The sequence below is a fragment of the Stenella coeruleoalba genome, assembly GCF_951394435.1.
Source record: "Stenella coeruleoalba genome assembly, chromosome: 11".
Classification (NCBI taxonomy): domain Eukaryota; kingdom Metazoa; phylum Chordata; class Mammalia; order Artiodactyla; family Delphinidae; genus Stenella; species Stenella coeruleoalba.
In genome coordinates, this window is record NC_137157.1 from 92,049,340 (window position 1) to 92,070,690 (window position 21,351).

General features: G+C 44.9%; 1 protein-coding gene across 1 annotated transcript in view; it reads left to right on the top strand.

Annotated features, from left to right (window-relative positions):
- The first annotated feature begins 293 nt into the window (after positions 1-293).
- Positions 294-21,351, top strand: part of HEBP1 (heme binding protein 1) — a 28,347-nt gene continuing 7,289 nt past the window's right edge. Inside the window, exons 1-3 of the mRNA XM_079937443.1 lie at positions 294-433; positions 9,418-9,556; positions 11,306-11,486. Of these exons, the coding sequence (XP_079793569.1) occupies positions 356-433; positions 9,418-9,556; positions 11,306-11,486 (398 nt within the window). The 5' untranslated portion in view covers positions 294-355. The remainder of the gene's footprint in view (positions 434-9,417; positions 9,557-11,305; positions 11,487-21,351) is intronic.

The window sequence follows — 21,351 nt, forward strand, 5'->3', positions numbered from 1 at the left end:
CCGCCAGGGAAGAGGTCAGAGTCAGTACGGGAGGCAGGGCGAGCAGAGGTCGACCGGCTTTCCCACCGATCCGCGCCCCCGGAGGGCGGCCGCGAGGAGGCAGAGCGCGGCCCATGCTCCGCCCCTCCCGCCGAGTCCCACCTCCCCGAGCGCGTTCCGAGGGGCGGAGCCCGAGGCGCCCCGCCCACGCACCCCGCGCTCGCCTCGCCCATTCGACACGCTACACCCTCCCCGATCGCCACGCCCATCCGTCACGCCCCGCCCTCCCCCCCACCCACTCCGGGTAGACCAGCTGACGCCAGCCGCAGCAGCCACCCAGCTTCTACCCGTGCATCCAGAGCGCCGCGGCGACACCATGTTGGGCATGATCAAGAACTCGCTGTTTGGGAGCGTAGAGACTTGGCCTTGGCAGATCCTGAGCAAAGGGGGCAAGGTAGGCCCACAGGGCTGCCGGGGACCCGAAGGGCGGCCGCGCCCACCGCACCCTGTTCGCGGCTGGAGCGTGGACAGGTGGGGCAGGAACGTGCCCGGGATTGTGCGTTCTGGTGTCTGCCGTGGCCACGGCCCTCCGATGCCCAGCGCTTGGACTGGGAAGGAGGGGAGTAGGAGGTCGGGTGCAGCGGGGCGAAGGGCTCTGCTGGGAAGAGGGGAGACAGTGAGGCAGGATGGGTTTGAGGGGAGAACCCCAGCTTACCGAGATGGACTGCGCCTCTTGAGTGCATTCGTCCATTTAAACATTCCAAACTTTATGAATATTTGTTCGCTGAGAGGCCTTCGGTTGCAGGAAAGACTGGAAAAGTGCTTGTCCTTGAGAAACTCCCAAACTGTCCTTGGTGGAGAACTGAATATAAAAGAACAAGATCTGCTCTGCGAAGGAGGTAACTGTTCAAGTCCGGGAGCGCAGGCGAAGGAGCAGTCCGTTCAGCCAACGGGTGATAGTGGGGCCTGCGCAGAGAAGGTGCCGTCAGCTAGGCCTCCGGGATGTGCAGGAATGCACAGAAACAAGAAGAGCCCGTGCAAAGGCCCAGAGCTGTCAAATGGCTTGTTGGCCTATGGGAGTTGGACTCCTAGAATACAGGATGAGTGAGGAGGGCATCATTGCAGTTTTCCCCCAAATTAACATTAGTGCTCACCCAGGCAAATTGGACTGCCCCCTGAAAACAAATCTGCCACTAGATGATAATCTCCTGTGGACAGGTACTTTGCGCACCTCGCGACTGTATACTCAGCTCCCTGCCCAGTGCTTCGTCTGTTAAAGGACCGTGTTGTCTGGGGGGCCAAAGTCAGGTACCCATTACATTGATCATCACACAAAAGCCCTCAACTAGAGTCTGGACTCTTCAAGCAGCTATAGCCAGAGGCCTGTTACTTCATCTGTCTATATCTGTTTCCTTAGCCTTACGTAGAATAAGCACTTTAGCCCTGATCAAAGGTGACCTATTCAGGTGCCTACAAGCAGCCAGGCACATAATGAAAATGAGTGACAAACTATAAGGCAGGGTGCGAACTGAGGCAAGTTGGAGACAGAGAACTCAAGTCCCCATCTGCAAAGGGTAATTCCAGGCAGTTGTCATGCAATGATGTGAACCAGGGTTGCTGGGTTTTTAAGGAAAACCAGCAATCCAGACTCTTCATGTGAAATCTCTAAATTTAAAATTTATTCATTCAACAAATAACTGTTGAGTGGGTCAGGTACTCTTATAAGCAATGGGGATAAAGCAGTGGACAAAACTGGCAAAAATCCCTGTCCTCATGGAACTTCTCTTTTAGTGACTAGTGAACAAGTAAGTCAAATATTTCATGTATCAGGTGGTGATCAGTGCTGTGATCAAAAATAAAGCAGGGGGGCTTCCCTGGTGGCGCAGTGGTTGAGAGTCCGCTTGCCGATGCAGGGGACACGGGTTCGTGCCCCAGTCCGGGAAGATCCCACATGCCGCGGAGCGGCTGGGCCCTTGAGCCATGGCCACTGAGCCTGCGCGTCCGGAGCCTGTGCTCCGCAAGGGAAGAGGCCACAATGGTGAGAGGCCCGCGTACCGCAAAAATAAATAAATAAATAAAAATTTTAAAAATTAAAAAATAAAATAAATAAAGCAGGGAAGGGGAGGAGGGACTAGAGAGTGTTAGGGGTGAGGCTACGGTTTTAAGTAGGACAACTGTGTCAGGTGTTTTTTTTTTGTTTTTTTTTTTTGTGGTACACAGGCCTCTCACTGCCGTGGCCTCTCCCGCTGCGGAGCACAGGCTCCGGAGGCGCAGGCTCAGCGGCCATGGCTCACGGGCCCAGCTGCTCCGTGGCATGTGGGATCTTCCTGGACCGGGGCACGAACCCGTGTCCCCTGCATCGGCAGGCGGACCCTCAACCACTGCGCCACAAGGGAAGCCCTGTGTCAGTTTTAACTGTTACAAATGTTTGTAAACCCTGCGGGTCAGGTAGGCAGTAGGATCTGTCTATGGTGGGATGTCGCCTGTGTGCATACCAGTCTGTGGACACGGCCCGAGGATCTCCAGGGTCCTCGTTGGCCTTTGCACTTGAGGAATCCACGTGTTACCCACAGCTTGCAGAGAACTTTCCTTTCTGTAGTAGAATTGGGCTCACTTTGTCTTTGGTGTTAACAGTTATTTGCAGTGCAGGCTGAGGGTCTGGGCTCCCAGTGGGAGGCACTAGGGGGAGATAGGAGGGCTGGAAGAAGGGAGAGGCCAGGGTATTTCTCCCTCGCCTTCTCCTCCCTGTCAGGTCTCTGGAAGCAGGAGCTTCTCCGGGGCTCCAGTTCTTGCTAGCCAGGCCACCATGGTTTTGGTTCTCACCAAGTGATCCAGGTATCTGAACTCAGGTAAAAGATGACCGTCCCTCTACCTCTGTAGGGCGCTTACTAACCTCAGGGTTGCTTCACTGTCCCTGCTGGGCATCTCAGCTCTTTTATGATCTGTGAAATCAGTTCTCTGAATCAAGGTGCCTCTGTTCAGAATACTCCAGTCATTTGGTTTTCTGTTAGCCCCTTATAGTACAGTGTCACCTGCCACTGATTTGGCGTCTCCAGGGATAAATGCAGCTCCCCGATCAGCATCTTCCCTCAACATCTGATAAGAATATGGAACCATACGGGATATTGTTGCCAGGCTGAAGCAGATCATTTAACCTGAATGAACCTCAGTTCCTGCACCTGTAGAAAGGGTATCAAAATATCTTCCCCATCCACTCCCAGAGTTGCTAGAAATATTAAATTGTTTAAGAAACATGAAAATGATGTGTAAGCTAATACACCCTACACATGTAGTAATATCGTTATGTTGGAACTCATTTCAGCTCCACTCTTACTAGCTTCGTGGTCACAGCTCACTTAACCTCTCTGATGCTAATCATGAGAGAAAATAATAATCCACATCTCATAACATTGTTTTGAAATTTAAAGGAGAAAACCAATTACAAATTATTCAACAAAATACCTAGCACTTGATTGTTAACTTGCCCTTAGTTTTCCAGGTAATTTGGGTTAAGTTACTTAACCTCTCAACCACTCTGAACCCTGAAATTCCTCAGCTGTTAGATGAGAATGACAGTGCCTTATGTGACAATTAAACAGTCGAAGATTCTTGTAATCTTTTTTTTAAAAAATATACAAATTCAGGGTGTTGTTATTGTGAAGAGAGCCTCTTTCTGAAATGATCTGTCTCTTCCTGGAAAGAGCCTGGGTCAGAAACCATTGTTCACTTTCCTGGGTGAATGAATATATTACACAGGGTGCCCCACGTAGCTCAAAGTCAGACTCAACCAGATGTTCAGGGCTGATTCCAGGCACCTGGTGGGGAGGCCCAGGCTGCTGCAGACCTTATCAGGTCCTTCTGCATTTCTTGGGGAGGGAGGAAGATGCACAGCTCTCTGTGTGGGGTTGGGTGGGTCTTGTGGGTACTGAGAGCAGGACTGATAGTAGTAGTGGACATCTTTATGGGATTTGTTTCCAGCCTGTGCACATTGATTAGGACCCCACTGCCTGGCTTGGAATCCTTACCCCACCTCTTGCCACCGTATCTGGGGCACGTTACTTAACCTCTTGTTTTCATCCGAAAATGAAGATAAAAACACTTACTTCTTCACAGGGTTGTTTAAAATAATACGTGACACATAGAAAGTACTCAGTTAGGTTGATCATTATTATAATAATTATTGTTGTTTTCTTATAGTGAGAAAGCTGGCTTCCAAAATCAGCATGTATACCAACCACAGCAGGTGGCAAGAGAAAAAAAACACCCTCGCAGAGGACCTTGCGAGACATTCTTGCAACATCTCTGTCTGGGACTTGAACTTGACCAGGGTTCCAACTGAATGTTGAAAACTTCTATTTGTGGCCACTGGCTGAAATCCTCATCTAGTTACTGACGTGGGAGCACAAGCTAGCTGAACGTGGGGTGAGGGAAGGCCATTATGCCATTATTTTGTTACACGTAACAAGGAAATGCACTCAAGATGTTAAATTTGAAGAATCACATGTGCTAACAGTGTTAACTTAGGCGCTTTGTTTTCTGCAGAAATAGAGCTCTATTTAAATTCAGCTCCCTGGAAAATCAGAATAGTTGGATAATATCCATCTCTAAGCTAAATTTTCATAGTGATGCAGTGGTTCAAATGAGAAGTTACAGACATAGATGCTGTGAAAACAGGCAGTACCTGTTGGAGAACCACCTTCAGACAATGTGGCACAACCTTCCTCCAGGATGGATATATATAGTTAGGCTAGGTTCTCATCTCTCCAGCCAGCTATGGCTACCATATTCCTTTTCATTAGAGTAAAGCCAGGCTTCACTCCACGGCCTCCTTTCCCACAAATCCTTATAAAGGGCCTACTATATATATGTGTAAGACGTGGTCTTAGATGCTGGGAGATACAGCGGTACACAGTACAGACAGGCCATGACCCCATGGGGCTTACGATTGCAGTTGGAGACTAAACACACTATTATTCCATTACAATTTCCATTGTAATTATATTCCACTATAATTCCATTGTAATTATAATTACAATACACTATGTTGTGAAAATACAAGGGCCTATAAAAATATCACGGGGAACCTGTTTTAAACTGGGATCCTCTCTGAGGAAGTGACTTTTAGGTTGCGACCTGTTGGGTGAGTGGGGATTCATTGGGCAGAGACAGGAAAGGAATCCCCCAGGCAGAGGAGGAGGCAGGTACGGAGGCCCTGAGGCAGGAATGACCGTGGCATTGAAGCAAATAGCAGAAGGCCAGTGAGGAGGTGCTCTGGGTATGGCCGGCAAAGTAGGAAGAAGCTCAGTGGTGCCTGGACCATCACAGATAAGTTAAGAACTTGGTGAATGACAGCGTTTAGGCGGGGGATTAATTAACGTGATTAATTTATATAGAATGCTCTGTGTATGTTCCCTGGGCAACACAGCCTCATTCACAGCTTTGGTTGCCCTTTATGCCGATGCATCCTAACTGAGCCAGGCCCCTGCTGAGTCCAGACCCATGTGTCCAACTGTACAATGGACAGTTTGCTCATCTGTAACAGGAGACAGATAAACCAGTGGATTTGTAAGCGCCCTTCCAGCTCTAGTGTCACCTGTCTTTGAAGTTCATGGGAAGGCAAGATCATTCAGGAAGAAGAGGTAGAGTTAAGCTCAGCCTTAAAGGATGGTAGACTTATCATGGGGGCTGGGCTCCCCGAATCAAACTGGATTCCTTTCTCTGCAGCCGTTCCTTTCTGGCCGTGGACTTTTCTGCCTCGGGGAACAAGCTGAGAACATGCTCACTCAAGACTCAGACACACCTGCAAAACCCTATATTTAGATTACAAAAGTGGGTTGAACTAATTTGGGGTAGATGAAACGAACTTGCTGTCAGATCACCATCATTGGACTAATGGTTCCAAAATCCAACTCCCTGTGAGAGCCTTCAGACGTTCGGAAATCCGGGTCCTGCCAGAGTCTCTGGCCTCCTTTCTTGCCATGCCCTGCTGGGCCGTTCTTGCTCCAGTGGCAGTGAATTACTTGTATTTTTCACCGTCATCATAAAGTTCTTCAGCTCTTTGCTTTTACCCCTAGGGTGCCCGCTACCTGAAATTGCCCTCCCTAAACTATCAGAGCACTTACTACATCATATAGTAATTATGTAATGCTTCTCACCATCCAACGAGACTGCCCGTATCATATTAATCTCCAACTCTGTAGCACCTGGCAGAGGTTTTCAGTAGATGTTTATTCGATGAATCAATGCATCGGTGACTGAATGTCCAGTTGGATGCTCTGTAAGCACCTCAGATTCAGCTTGGCCTCCCCAAACTTGTAAACAGACACCCATGTCCCCCAAACTAACCTAGGTGGTCCTCTCCCATGCTCCCACACTGCCCTGGAGCGCCTCTCCCCTTAAACATATCGTCAGGTTATAACCTGTTTTCCTGGCTACTTCTATTAGACCATGCCTCCTGATGTCAGGGACCATGTCTTTCATCTCTTTAGTTGTTGGTTGAATGAATAAAGGAAGGAAAGAAAACAAAGGAGAGAGCCAGCCAGCTCTTTCTCCCTTGAGAATTGGTCATTGGTTTCTTCATTTGTAAGAGAAGGAGCTGCACTTTTGATGGCCCTGTTCTGAGTGTGATGCGAACCTACAAATGTCTGTCAGAAATAACTACCTCAGTAGCTACAGAAAGAGGTTAAAAAATACCCAATTCATCCCCTGTGGAGCATAGAGCCTTGTGGCAAGCATTAGACCAGAGTTTGGGGATTTGAATTCTGGTTCCAGCTTCACCACTCAGCAGCTGTGTGGTCTTGGGCAACTCAGTCTCTCTGGTTCTTCATTTCCTCTTTGGTAAAATGAGTTTGATTGGGTGAACCTTGAAACCTCTTTCAGACTGAAATTCTGTGACTCACAGAGTGACATTTCTGGAATTTAAAACATTTTAAGTGGCAAGACTTAGTGGGACCTCCAAAGAAGGCTGGGTCTGGTCTCTGCTATGACAGAAGGAGCCAGGAAGAGCAAAATACCCCGAGTTTACATAACACAGTTTGCTACCGAAGGCTCTTTGGAAGTGCAGACTCACTAAGGGGAGGGCCTCATAGCAGTCCTCAGAATTAGTAGGCACAGTGCCCCAAAGTCGAGGCCAACTTGTGGCCTCTTGATTCTTGGTCTGGTGCAATTTCCCCTGCCCCATGTGGAGGGAAGTATATGAAATTGGCACTCAGCGTTTATGTTCAGATTTCCCTGACCCTTTCTCACTACTCGCCTTCAATTTTGCATTACGAAAACAATAGGTGTTTTTGCATTCTAGGTATAAGATTATAATATTAAGTGTACTTTTTCAGACAGTATAGGCCACTCACAGTCCTACCCTCCTCTAGGGATTCATTATATCCCCTTGGAAGTTGAATCTTCAGTCTAAGATGTTGTAGGAAGGCCTGTTTGACCAGCCCAGGGCAGCCAGGTCCTCTATCATGTGTCTATTTTTTACAATCATTAGTAAGAGAGGCACCTCCTTAATCAATCAATAAATATCTTTTGAGCATCTAACATGTAAAGCTCTGGGATATAGTTTCTGTCCACAAAGACCTAGCAGATTTTTCAAACTGTACTGGTGTTCCGTTACCAGATAGTAAAATTAATATAGATCAAGGTTTTTTTTCTTTTAGTGGACTAGACTAAAATTCACTTGAGTGGAGCAGAATAGAAATAAACAGGATAGAAAGAAAAGGCATGTCGCTATGGAGAACAGTATGGAGGTTCCTTTAAAAACTAAAGATAGAGCTACTATGTGATCCTGAAATCCTACTGCTGGGCATATATCCAGAAAAAAACATAATTCGAAAAGATACATGCACCCCAATGTTCACTGCAGCACTATTTACAATAGCCGAGACATGGAAGCAACCTAAATGTCCATCGACAGCTGAATGGATAAATGAGGTGTAGTGTCTATACACAATGGAACATTACTCAGCCATAAAAAAGAATGAAACAATGCCATTTGCAGCAACGTGAATGGACCTAGAGATTATCATACTAAGTGAAGTAAGTCAGACAAAGATATACATCATATGATATCGCTTATATGTGGAATCTTTAAAAAAATGATACACATGAACTTATATACGAAACAGAAATAGATCCATGGGCATGGAAAACAAACTTATGATTACCAAAGGGTAAGGTGGGGGGAGGGATAAATTAGGAGTTTGGGATTAACATATACACACTACTATATGTATTAAATAGATAACCAACAAGGACCTACTATATAGCACAGGGAACTATACCCAATATTTTGTAATAACTTATAAGGGAACAGAATCTGAAAAAGAATATATATATATATATATATATATATATATATATATATATGAACCACTTTGTTGTACTAACACAACATTGTAAATCAACTATACTTCAATTTAAAAGAAAAGACATGTATAATCATGCATCCGGTCCATACAGGTAAAGTGTTATTTTGTGAAACTTTGCTTCAAACGTGTATGTTCATGATAGGGTGTGGTGTAAAAATGTATTTCTTGTTATGGATTGTGGTTTTTTTTTAAAGTTTGAAAGTGCTGCCTTACAGTATGTTCAGGAATACAAAATTTTTTCATATGAGACATCAAATGGTGAAGAAGAGGAAGAGGGGTGAAAGAGAGCTGTGTGGGTCTATAGGGAAAGGGTAATGACCTTAGGGCAGAGACTCAACACAGAGAGGGGATCACTGCCAAGGAGGAAGGGTTTGGGGGGGAAGTGACAGTGCAGCTGGTCATTGAGGGGCAGATTGGGAAGAGGAATTGCATCTGGGAGTACAGTGTGAAAAGAACTACTCTGATTCTTCTTGAATTGCAGCCCTTCTACTAGATTGAGGCTAATCTTGGGGCCATAGAGTTTTGTGGGATGGTTGCTGTATTTCTTTGTTTCCTCCTTCGCAATTTTCTCTTCTCTTTTCCTGGGTCTCCTATTATTTAGAGGTTGGATCTCTTGGCTTGATCCTTTGATTTTCTTTTCTATTTTCTACTTCTTTGCCTTTTTACTTGACTTTCTAGAATATTTCCTTCAATTTTCTCTTCCAGCCTTTCCACTGAATTTTTCCTGTTATATTTTTAATTTCCCAGAGCTCTTTGATCTCAGAACAGTCTATTTTTATAGCATACTGGGGATGTTCTCGGTGGTTTGGGTTGTAATATCTTCTATTATTTCTCTGTGAATATTGATTATATGAAGTTTTTTCTGCTGTCTCTACATCTGTAAGAAATCTCAGAATCTGTTTGTCGTGGCCCTTCATTCTCTGGCCTGTCTCTTCCCTGTCACCATCGTTGGGCTCTTTATGGAAGGTTCCTTAGCAGTGTGTGCCTCTGGTAACTGGACTTTCACTGTTTCTAGAGTCATCACAGGTTGCTACTTTCTATCTCTTAAGTGCTGCATATTCTCTGCCTCTAGGGAGAGGTCTCCTATGAGGAGAGGGCCTGTGAAGGTGGGAAGTTTGCCACAGTGGAAGTGACTGATAAGCCTGTGGATGAGGCTCTACGGGAAGCAATGCCCAAAGTCGTGAAGTATGTGGGAGGCTCCAATGACAAGGGTGAGTATCCCTGAAGGATTGGCTCTGGTCTCATAGGCCAGGGCTGCATAGTCTCACGTCATCAATGGAAAACACAGGGAGGGACCACAAGGCACCTGTCACTACCTGTTTCAGTGGCACGTGAACTTGCTGTGCTCCGTGGGCAGGGAGGCTCTGGGGAGACCCACTGACTTCATGCCAGTCTCCCCCGACTTTGTGGGATCCCCGCTCAGTAGCACTGAGTTCATGCTTCTCTTCCAGGTGTGGAGACACAACGCTGATTGTTTGTTTCTTTGTTATTTTTTAACCCTACAGTGCTTATCATGTCTTTGGGTTAGTGGACTGGGTAAGGTGTGCCCACGATAAGCCAGGCCACAGAACAAGGCCAGCTTCTGACATGAGACCTCTGCCCCCACGCTGGAAATCTCCAGAGTCAGCCCCCTGGTAGCTCAGATTGTGTGGGGATACCGAGGGCCAGTGAGTGATGATTATGGAGGGTCCCTGGCTCTGTTCCGGCAAATAAAGAGCCTGAGAATTCTTAGGCTGCTCCCCTCTTAAAGTCTTGGCAGTCCAGGGGAATTCCCTGACGGTCCAGTGGTTAGGACTCAGCACTCTCACTGCCGGGGGCCCAGGTTCGATCCCTGGTCGGGGAACTAAGATCCTACAAGCCGTGTGGCATGGCCTAAAAATAATAAAAACAAACAAACAAATAAATAAATAAAAAGACTTGGCAGTCTGTGCTGGCTGCCTCCCTGTTTTTAAAATGAGAGGCCTGAAGTTTCAGTGTGCCTATTAGTATGTAAACCATATTTAAATACGAATTGAACTCTTTAGGTCTCTAATTTGTCCTGCACTTTGGAATCAGTGCAAACCCAAAATGGGTCAAAACACAAGGTGAAAAAAGAGACAATGTGTTGAATTTTTAGGATATATCTCAAGTTGATAATTGAGAAAGTTAGAAACTAGTATTAACCTTAGTAACACTTACTAGAACCAAAGTAATCAGGCTTTGGACATAAGTTGACCAGTAGGAGGTCAAGAAGAAATCTTTTCCTTCTTAGCACTGTCATAACATTTTCTTTAGAAGAAAATATGTCTAAAAATTATAAACTCATTAAAAAATTTTGAAAATAACAAAACAGCACCCCTAATCCATCTTTTCTAATATAATCATTGTCGTCTTCAAATGTATTTTTTAGGGCTTTTTAATAGGTTTTTAAAATGTAATCATAGTGTTTGTGCAATACATCCTGCTTCTGTCACTTATTTCATAATTATTTTACACTGTAGCTAAATAGTCCTAAGCATAACTATTAATAGATAAATCAAATTGCATCATGTGCCTATCACTTACTTAGACATATTCCTATTTTGAACATTTATGTGAATCCCAATTTTTCACAATTATAAATTCTGCTGCAAGGAAAATCCTATTACCTATAGCCTTTTCCGTATCTTGGATTATTTCATTAAAATCAACAATTACATAGGAAGTAATTAGATACTGATATATTTACAGTCTTAAATATATATTACCAAATAATTTTTTCCAGACGAGTTGAATCACTATGCTCTTACCTCCAATATATACAAATAAGAGGCGTTTTGTCCGTGTCTGATGATATGTTTTAATGCCTGAAATACTTATTATGAATTTCAAGAACAACAAATATTGTCTTGGAAGAAGAATGAGACCAGCAGATGGTCCATGGGCCTGAGCAGGTTCTGTCTCTAACACCCACATCCACCTGTGGGGTTTTGTGTTTTCAGGAATCGGGATGGGGATGACAGTTCCTATTTCCTTTGCCGTATTCCCCAGTGCCGATGGGTCCCTACAGAAGAAATTAAAAGTCTGGTTCCGGATTCCAAATGAGTTTCAAAGCGACCCACCAGCTCCCAGCGATGACAGCATTAAGATCGAAGACAGGGAAGGCATCACTGTCTATTCCACGTAAGGAAACTATTCTTTAGGCATACACGGGTAGCACTTGAATCATCTGCAGTGAGCATTTGCATTTTCTTTTTCCAGTTTTGAGATGGAATTGACATATAATATTGCATTAGTGTAAAATACAACATAATGCTTTGATATATGTTTATCTTATGAAATGATTACCACCATTTAGTTAACATCGTTCCTTAAACAAAGTTACAAATTTTTTTCCTGAGATGAGAAATTTTTTTTTTTTTTTACAAATTTATTTATTTATTTGGCTGCATTAGGTCTTCGTTGCTGCACGCAGGCTTTCTCTAGTTGCGACGAGCAGGGGCTACTCTTCATTGCGATGCGCAGGCTTCTCACTGCGGTGGCTTCTCTTGTTGCAGAGCATGGGCTCTAGAGCACAGGCTCAGTAGTTGTGGCGCATGGGCTTAGTTGCTCCCCGACGTGTGGGATCTTCCCTGACCAGGGCTCGAACCCGTGTCCCCTGCATTGGCAGGTGGATTCTTAACCACTGCGCTACCAGGGAAATCCCCATGAGAAATGTTAAGATCCACTCTCTTAGTAACTTTCAAATATATGATACAATGTACAATATTGTTAACTGTGGTCACTGCTGTACATTACATCCCCAGAACTAATTTATCTTATAGCTGGATGTTTCTACCTTTTGACCACCTTTAGCTAGATCTCCCACCCTCCACCTCCCCACCCTCCGGCAATCACCCATCTGTTCTCTGTATCTGTGAGTTCAGTTGTTGTTTTTTTTAATTCCACATATGAGTGAGATTATACAGTATTTCCCTTTCTCTGACTTATTCCATTTAACATGGTGCTTTCACAGTCCAGCCATGTTGCTGCGAATGGCAAGATTTCCTTCTTTTTATGGCTAAGTGATATTCCATTGTATGTATGTACCACATCTTCTTTATCCATTCATCTGTCTATGGACCCTTACGTCATTTCTACACCTTGGCTATGGTAAATAATGCTGCAGTGAACATACGGGTGCTGATACCTCTTCAAGCTAGTGATTTCATTTCCTTCAGATATATACTCATAAGTGGAATTGCTAGATCATATGGTAGTTCTATTTTTAATTTTGTGAGGAACTTCCATACTGTTTTGCATAGTGGCTGCACCAATATACATTCCCGCCAGCAGTGCATAAGGATTCCGTTTTCTCCTCATCCTTGCCAGCACTTGTCATTTCTTGTCTTTTTCATAATAGCCATTCTAACAAGTGTGAGGTGACATCTCATGTGGCTTCGATTTTCATTTCCCTGCTGATTAGTGGTGTTGAGCACCTTTTCATGTACCTCTTGGCCATTTGTATATCTTTTTTGGAAAAATCTCTATTCAGATCCTCTGCCCACTTTTTAATCTGATTGTTTGGGTATTTTTACTCTCGAATTATATTATTTTTTTATATATTTTGGATATTAACCCATTACATATATACGATGTGCAAATAATTTCTCTCATTTAATATGTTGCCTTTTTATTTTGTGGATGGTTTCCTTTTTCTGTGCAGATGGTTTTTAGCTTTATGTAGTCCCACTTGTTTATTTTTGCTTCTGTTGCCTGTGTTTTCAGAGTCAAATACAAAAAAAATCATTGCCAAGACCAATGTCAGGGAGGTTACCCTCTATGGTTTCTTCTAGGAATTTTACAGTTTCAGGTCTTATGTTCAAGTTTTTCATCCATTTTGAGTTGATTTTTGTGTATGGTGTAAGATAGTAGTCCAGTTTCAATCTTTTGCATGTGGCTATCCAGTTTTCCCAACACCATCTACTGAAGAGACTGTCCTTTCCCTATGGTACATTCTTGGCTGCTTTGTTGTAAATTAGTTGACCATGTATGCCTGGGTTTATTTCTGGACTCTCTGTTCTGTTCCATTGATCTTTGTATCTGTTTTTATGCCAATACCATATTGTTTTGATTATGATAGCTTTGTAATATAGTTTGAAATCAGGAAATGTGACGCCTTCAGCTTTGTTCTTCTTTCTCCAGATTTCTTTGGCTATTCAGGGTCTTTTGTGGTTCCATACAAATTTTAACATTGTTTTTCTATTTCTGTAAAAAATTCCATTGAAATTTTAATAAGGGTTGCATTAAATCTACAGATTGCTTTGGGTAATATGAACATTTGAACAATATTAATTCTTCTAATCCATGAGCGTGGAATATCTTTCCATTTATTTGTGTCTTCTCCAGATTTTCCATTAATGTCTTCATAGTTTTCAGTGTGAAGATCTTTCACCTCCTTGGTTAAATTTATTCCTAGGTATTTTGTTCTTTATGATGCAATTGTAAATGGGATTCTTTCTTTTTTTTTTTTTTTTTTATGCTGTACGCAGGCCTCTCATTGTTGTGGCCTCTCCCGCTGCGGAGCACAGGCTCCGGACGCGCAGGCTCAGCGGCCATGGCTCACGGGCCCAGCCGCTCTGCGGCATGTGGGATCTTCCCAGACCGCAACACGAACCCGTGTCCCACTGCACCACCAGGAAAGCCCGGGATTATTTCTTAATTTCTCTTTCTAAATTCATATTATTGATGAATTAAGAAATACTGAGTACTGACTTTCTTCTTAAATTTCTTCAGCCTACAGCACACAAACATTTGCACTGTATCTAAGTAAACACCTTTGCCAGTTGCCAAACTGATTTGGATATAGAGAATATCCCCTCAGCTTAAGCTGAACATCTACATTAGCCACAGCAGGGTTCTGGGAGATTCAGGGAATATCTAAGTCAGTCTGTAGTTTGGGGTCATGAATATCTGGGGAGCATAAAGGGCTAGAGATACTTCGTTTTTACCCCACAGTCCCCTTGAATGCCAGAAGGGCAGGGAGCATTTGCCAGAGCCAGACTGCTACTGTCTTAGTTATTCATGGTCTGTGGGCCTTTCAGCAGAGCACGTGTGCCTCCTATTATTCTAGTCCTGTTTCCAGGGCTTTACTTGGGGTCCAGTTCCCTTGACTTTAGAGAAAAGCAGGTACAAGTGGTTGCATGATTTTATTCTTTAGGTCTCAACCTCCCTTCAGAAGCCAGGTCTCTTCTAGATAATCAGTGACTCCCCAGTTGTTAAAATCCTCCTGTGTGACAGGAGCCTCCACCTCTTCTGCTCCAGCCCTCATTCAGACTTTCCAGCCTTCACTGCAGAGGCTGCAGAGAAAGCAAACTCTATTTAAAGAATACCTAGACTATCTTTTCCCAGGGCTGGGACTAGGGTGAGGAAGCAGGTGCACCTGTTGTGCAAAGTTTAAGGAGACACTCAGTCTCACAGTTGTCCAAGTGTATGTAGGGTTGGCCCTGAGAGTGAGTACCTCCTTAAATCTTGAGCCCCAGGCATCTCAGCTGTCTCATCCTAGTTCCCACTCTGTCCTCTCCTAGTTCCCACTCTATCCTCTCCATCCTCTTTCCTGCGTCTTGGGAGGCAGCCTGGTGTAATATGATGAACAAGTATATTTTAGTTTGAATCCTGGATGATGCTTGGGAAGTTACTCAGCCTCTATAAGACTTGGTTCTCCCATCTTGTAAGTGCTGATAATATAATCTACCTCATAGTATTATTGTTAGAGACTATCTTTCAGTATTTACTGAGATGCTATTTATAAACTGCTTAATGTTTATGACCTGTAGTAGGTTTCAGTAATTCTTTCTCTTTGCCCCTTCTTATTTCATAAGAAATGAGGTTGACATGATTAAATCAGGTCACATAAGACTTCAAGCAGAACGGACTAGTTTCTAATCATTTCTCTTTCCAAACCCAGGATAATAACTTGGTCCCATTTTTTTCTTTTGCCTTTAACTTTTTAGTAGGGAAATCTTCAAACCTATAGAAAGATAGAATAAGAAAATGAAACCCTAGGTACCCATCATTCATCTTAAATGATAATTAACTCAAGGCCAATTTTGTGTCATGTGTATCCTCACAACTTCAACCTGGTCCCGACCCTAAATTATTTTTAGGCAAATTCCAGGCATTATATTATTTCATTCATGAATATTTTATTGTGACTACTGAAGACTTTTTAAAAATAGAAAAATAATATCTTATTATTCCTAAAATTTTAACAATTCATTACTGTTATAATAATTTTAAATATCCAGTGTTCAGTTTTCTCCTACTAGCTCATAATTTGTTCCTACAATTTGTTTGAATCTGGCTCCAAATAAGATGCATCCATTGCAATGGGTTGGTACATCTTTGAAGCTTTTATTTATGTTGATTTTCTCACCACCACACGTTTTCATTTTTCCTTGCCGTTTATGGATCATTTATTCTAGTGTTTCCCACAGTCTGAATTTTGCTGGTTTCCTTACTGTGGCATTTTAACATGTTTCTCTGTCCCTGTACTGCCTGAAATTAGTAGTCAGAACTAGAGGCATAATCAGATTCAAGTTTGAGTTCGGGGCAAGGCTATTTCAAAGATGGTGTTGTGTATCTCCATCAGGGGCTCATGCTTGCCTCTGGTTTTGTGATATTAGTGACCTTAGATCACCATTTCCCAGATGCCATGTTTCCTTAGAGGTTGTCAAATGATAATATTCTCTGTTTTTCCTTCTTCATTTATTAGCCGGAGTACTTTGGTAAAGAGAAACTTCCTTTCATCTACTATGTGGTTTCCCTGAGATAAAGTTGTAGAAAAAAGGCCAGATACCTTCTCTTTAGCTTGATACCTTCTCTTTATCAGTTTTCAGAATAATGATTTCATTTCTTAACATCCTCCAAAGGGGAGGCAGTGTTGATCTCTGGTGTTTGAGTACCGATATAAACATATGAATTCAAACATAATTGATGTGTTTCACTTCTTTGCGGTTATTATTCTCACTGATGCTCAAACTGTCCCATCTTTGGCCAGTGGGAACCTCTTCAAGTTGCTTTCTTGGTCCTTTTGACATGACCCTCGTAATCTTCAGTAACTTCCTTGGTTTCTGGTAGGACAGGATATCTCAAGCGCATCCTGACATTTCTTGCTCTAGAGCTGGAATTAGCCATTTCTCCAAGGAACGCTGGTTCCTTATGGTGGGAAAGGGAATCTCTTTAAAAGCTACTATTCAAGCCAGGTCTGTCGAAGTTTCCTTTACTGCAACCTATACAGAGAGGAGAGTGACAAAGACGGCATCTAGCATGGCTCAATGAATTTTTTTTAACCTGTTAGCATCTGATCCTGTTAGCATCTGTTCATTCCTCAACTAGCCACTAGGTGTCACTGCACAGTCAAGTGTGCATTTAAAAGTACCTTTCTGTGGAAGGCAGAGTTGATGACATAATAGAAGGCACAAATACTGTTTCAAATACACAGCGCATCCTTAACTCAGTCTTCCTTTTTTATGACCTTGTGAAGGGATGTCCATTGACTAGCAGTATGTATTACCAATACTGTTTAAATGAATAGAAGGCTATGAAAAATTAACGTGATCAGAGTTTTTTCAGTATTCACAAGAGGCAACAGAGTTGTCCTCACGCTTCGATGAGTGGCCTCATTCCAGACTACTGTCCTCCCTCTGTGCTCTATAAAGGCCACTTAGGTTAGAGCTCAGCCTCCTCAATGCAGTTCAACAGAGACCAACAGCAGGAGAGGTTCGATGGTGTTAACAAGACTTTCATGATCTTAATGAAATGTCTGGGTATAAAGGAAAGAGTTGGAAACAAGGAGCTCGTTGTCGGGGTGACCTGTGCTCCAAGGTCAGGTCTACCGCTTAATGGCCAGAGGACCTTTGGCATCTCACCGAGCCTCTGTGTGACTCAGTGTCCTTATCCGTGAGATGGGGGTAAGAGTAGCGGCTGGGCCCGTGAGCCATGGCCGCTAAGCCTGCGCGTCCGGAGCCTGTGCTCTGCAACGGGGGAGGCCGCAGCGGTGAGAGGCCCGCATACCGCAAAAAAAAAACCCCAAAACAAAAAAGTTGGTAAATAAGGGAATGAATTCCCTGGCGAGCCAGGGATTGGGACTCTGCGCTTTCACTGCCGAGGGCACAGGTTCAATCCCTCGTCTGGGAACTAAGATTCCACAAGCCATGCGGCCAAAAAAAGTAAAACTAAAATAAAACAAAACAAAAAGGGGGATTTGAGGGCTCTTTAAAAAATTTTTTTTAATTAAAAACAGAAAAGTTGGTGAATAAGTAAATGAATGAAAGTCTTGGACCTTGCCTCCTGCTCTCCTCCCTCAAGATCTCGGCCCCTCCCGATAGCTTCAGCTGCAGCTGCCACCCTTCCATCAGTAAGTCTCCTGCCTGACCTCCATCCAGCTCCCTTAAACGTCTTACCATTCCTCAGACTCACTGTGAAGACAAAGGCGAGGCCACTTACGCATTCATTCATTCATTCATTCAAAAAAAATCACATCTTCATCATTCACTTACTCTGTGCCAGGAAGCGTTTTAGGTGCTGGAAATATAGCAGGGAACGAGCAAAGCGTCTGCCCCTTGAGGTGGGAGAAACATTATAGTGCAGAAAACAGACAAAAAGCAAATGCCTCGAGATATTTCAGGACAGCGTCGTTCCAGAGATAAGAAGTGGTATCTGAACTGAAATTATAGGGAAGCCTATTTCTACTCAAAAATAAATACATTCGGGGGCTTCCCTGGTGGCGCAGTGGTTGAGAATCTGCCTGCTAATGCAGGGGACACGGGTTCGAGCCCTGGTCTGGGAGGATCCCACATGCCGCGGAGCAACTAGGCCCGTGAGCCACAACTACTGAGCCTGCGCATCTGGAGCCCGTGCTCCGCAACAAGAGAGGCCGCGATAGTGAGAGGCCCGCGCACCGCGATGAAGAGTGGTCCCCGCTTGCCACAACTAGAGAAAGCCCTCGCACAGAAATGAAGACCCAACACAGCAAAAATTAATTAATTAATAAACTCCTACCCCCAACATCTAAAAAAAAAAATTAAAATAAGTAAATAAATACATTCGGGACTTCCCTGGCAGTCCAGTGGTTAAGACTCCACACTTCCCATGCAGAGGGCTCAGGTTTGATCCCTGGTCGGGGAACTAAGATCCCACATGCCATGCGGCACAACCAAAACAAAAAGTAGAATAAAATAAATAAGTAAATACATGTATACATACCTTCTGGCATAATCTGTCTCAGAGTAAAATGGACAGATGATGAGGCGCTGAAGCCCTAGCCCTGGAGGAATTCAGGTACCATCTGAACGGATGTGCGACAATTACGCACGCAACGTTTGTCCCAAGTGGCAAGTTTGGCTGCATTTGACAAACGTTTATCGCGTACCTCTGCTATTTAAGCCCCTTCCCCTCTGAGCGCCCCGCCAGGGATAAGATTCTGTAACTAAAACCTAATCCATCACCGCTCACTCCCCCCACAGCTGCTCAGTTGTCCCTTTAGTCTAGTACTTGGAAGGGGCTTCAGTCACTATTTCCAGGTGAGTGAACCCAGATCAACACGGTAGTGCTTCTGCCTTTTATCACAAGCTCCCTGGGCAGCATCGCCGTGTAAACCTCCTCGGCGGCTCCCAAATCAGCATGTCCGAATGGAACTCACATTCCTTCCCACATCTGACCCCCGGTGTTCTGTCTTCCCAGAGGCCCCTCCATCCTACGCATCCCGTTCACATCCATCCTGACTCCTTCATCTTCAGCGTCAGTGTTGGCCGAGTCCTGGCCACCTCCTGGCTGTGCCTTCCCCTCGATCCGCACGGCCACGGCCCTCATCACCTCTTGCCTGAACCGTTGCCGAGGCCTCCTTAGCGTTTCTCGTCCCTCCAGCTCTGCCTCTGCTGAGAGGTCCTTTTGTCTCCGCCAGCCCTAAAGCACAGGACCGATCGCACTACTGCCCCCTGCTGTTGGGCTCTGCCCGAGGCACATCCGAGGTTTGGGACCAAGGCCAAGCTAGTAATAAAATACGAAGGGGGATGGGTGGACTTTGGGTTGGGTCCCCAAATGTTTGGCCGGGCAGTGAAGCCTAGTAAAATGCCTTGTTGTGGCGTGTACTGTCCTCCACAACACAGCCCCACTCCAGGGGTCCGCCTAGCCTCAGAGCATCCCACCCACACCTCCCAAGCCCCGCCTCAAACACACACACATGCGATATCCACTCCCAGACCTTCACTCACTCGCCCAGTTCCTCTCAGCCCTTCCCCAACCTCTGCTCATTGCAAGCTCTGTGAGGGCAGGAATTTTTGTCATGTTGTTCATTGCCGCCATCAGAAGAGACGCTCAAGAGATAGATAACAGCTTGATATCACGTCCGTAGCATCCTCCCCTTCATGTTCTAAGTCAGAACCAATCCGTCCCTGTTCCCTGCCCCCAGAGCGTTGTGTGTACCTCCGTTCTGGTGTTTTCTCCTGCCCTGCCTAATCTTTATGTGTGTCTCTGTCCTGGCCACTACAGTGAGACCTCGCCTGGGTAGAAAGTCTTTCCCGTCGTCTTTACGGCTCTGTGCTCTCGAGAGCGTGTGCTTCCCGCTTGAGCGATGCTCAACTCGATAAGCCTGGTTCAATCTGACTGAATGAAATGCCACACGGTGTTAAGCTTCTTTCCTGTTGATGTGGAATTATCAGCTCTTCGGCTTACGCTTCTCCTGCTTAGCACAGGGCTGTGTGCGTGGCAGACTCTCCACAGATCCGTGCTGACCTGTTGACTGTGAAAGTTCCAGGCCACGTCGGATGGTCAGGCTCAGAGCCATTCCACCTCTCCTCTTCCTCGCTGCCTGCCTGCTCCAAGCACTCCCTGAAAGATAACACGTTCTGATTTTTCAGACCTGGGACCAAAGTCTCCGTCTGTTCACCCGCCTCAATGACACCTGCATCATCCCCCCCACACCCCAACTCTTCCAGACCTGTTTAGACAGTTCCTTTTTTTTTTCATCTTTATTGGAGTATAATTGCTTTACAATGGTGTGTTAGTTTCTGCTTTATAACAAAGTGAATCAGTTATACATATACATATGTCCCCATATCTCCTCCCTCTTGCGTCTCCCTCCCACCCTCCCTATCTCACCCCTCTAGGCGGTCACAAAGCACCGAGCTGATCTCCCTGTGCTATGCGGCTGCTTCCCACTAGCTATCTATTTTACGTTTGGTAGTGTATATATGTCCATGCCACTCTCTCACTTTGTCCCAGCTTAGCCTTCCCCCTGCCCATATCCTCAAGTCCATTCTCTAGTAGGTCTGTCTCTTTATTCCTGTCTTACCCCTAGGTTCTTCATGACATAGACAGTTCCTTTTGTATTTCTGGAATCCAGGGCATGTGTGTCCTTCCTTGGTTCCCATGGTAACCAAATTCTTGGGAATACTGAGCTCTGACTACAGAGCCCTGGTGGTGAGCGGCTTTGAAGAGGGAGACTTGGACACTGGTTAACAGGCTCGCTTCCTGTTTCTTTCCTTTGAGAAGCTCAGAGCGCTTCACAAGCACTCCTTAACTCACACTCAGATGTGCCCGTGGACTTGGAGAGCTGGGGGTACAGCGTGGTTATCCTCCGAGTGCTGCGTGGAAGCTGAGCCCTGGGGAACGAGGCAGCCGGAGCCGGGCCTCCTTCACATCTTAGGGCTCTGCGCCTGGGAGGGTTTGGCTTTCTGGCTCGTTTGTGCGGTTCTGTGATGGGGGTTCGGGTCAGCTGGTTAGACTGGCAGCGGGGAGCACACGCGGATCTGTTCCCCAGCTCATCCAGCTTTGCTCGTTTCCCAGTAGAATGCTTCCTTGATGAAGCAATAGGGAAATTTTCATCCTCGTTATAAGCATCTTAGTCAGCCTGGGAAAAAATAGAAAAAGTCACGGTTTTTTTTTCTTTTTTCTGGTAATGGATTTAAGAATCCCTGAACGATGACGTTCTCCGCATCACTCTCTGCCGGGTCTCCTTGGACTCAGGTGGGTCCTTCTCAGCGGCCTTTGCTGAGTCTTCATCCTCCTC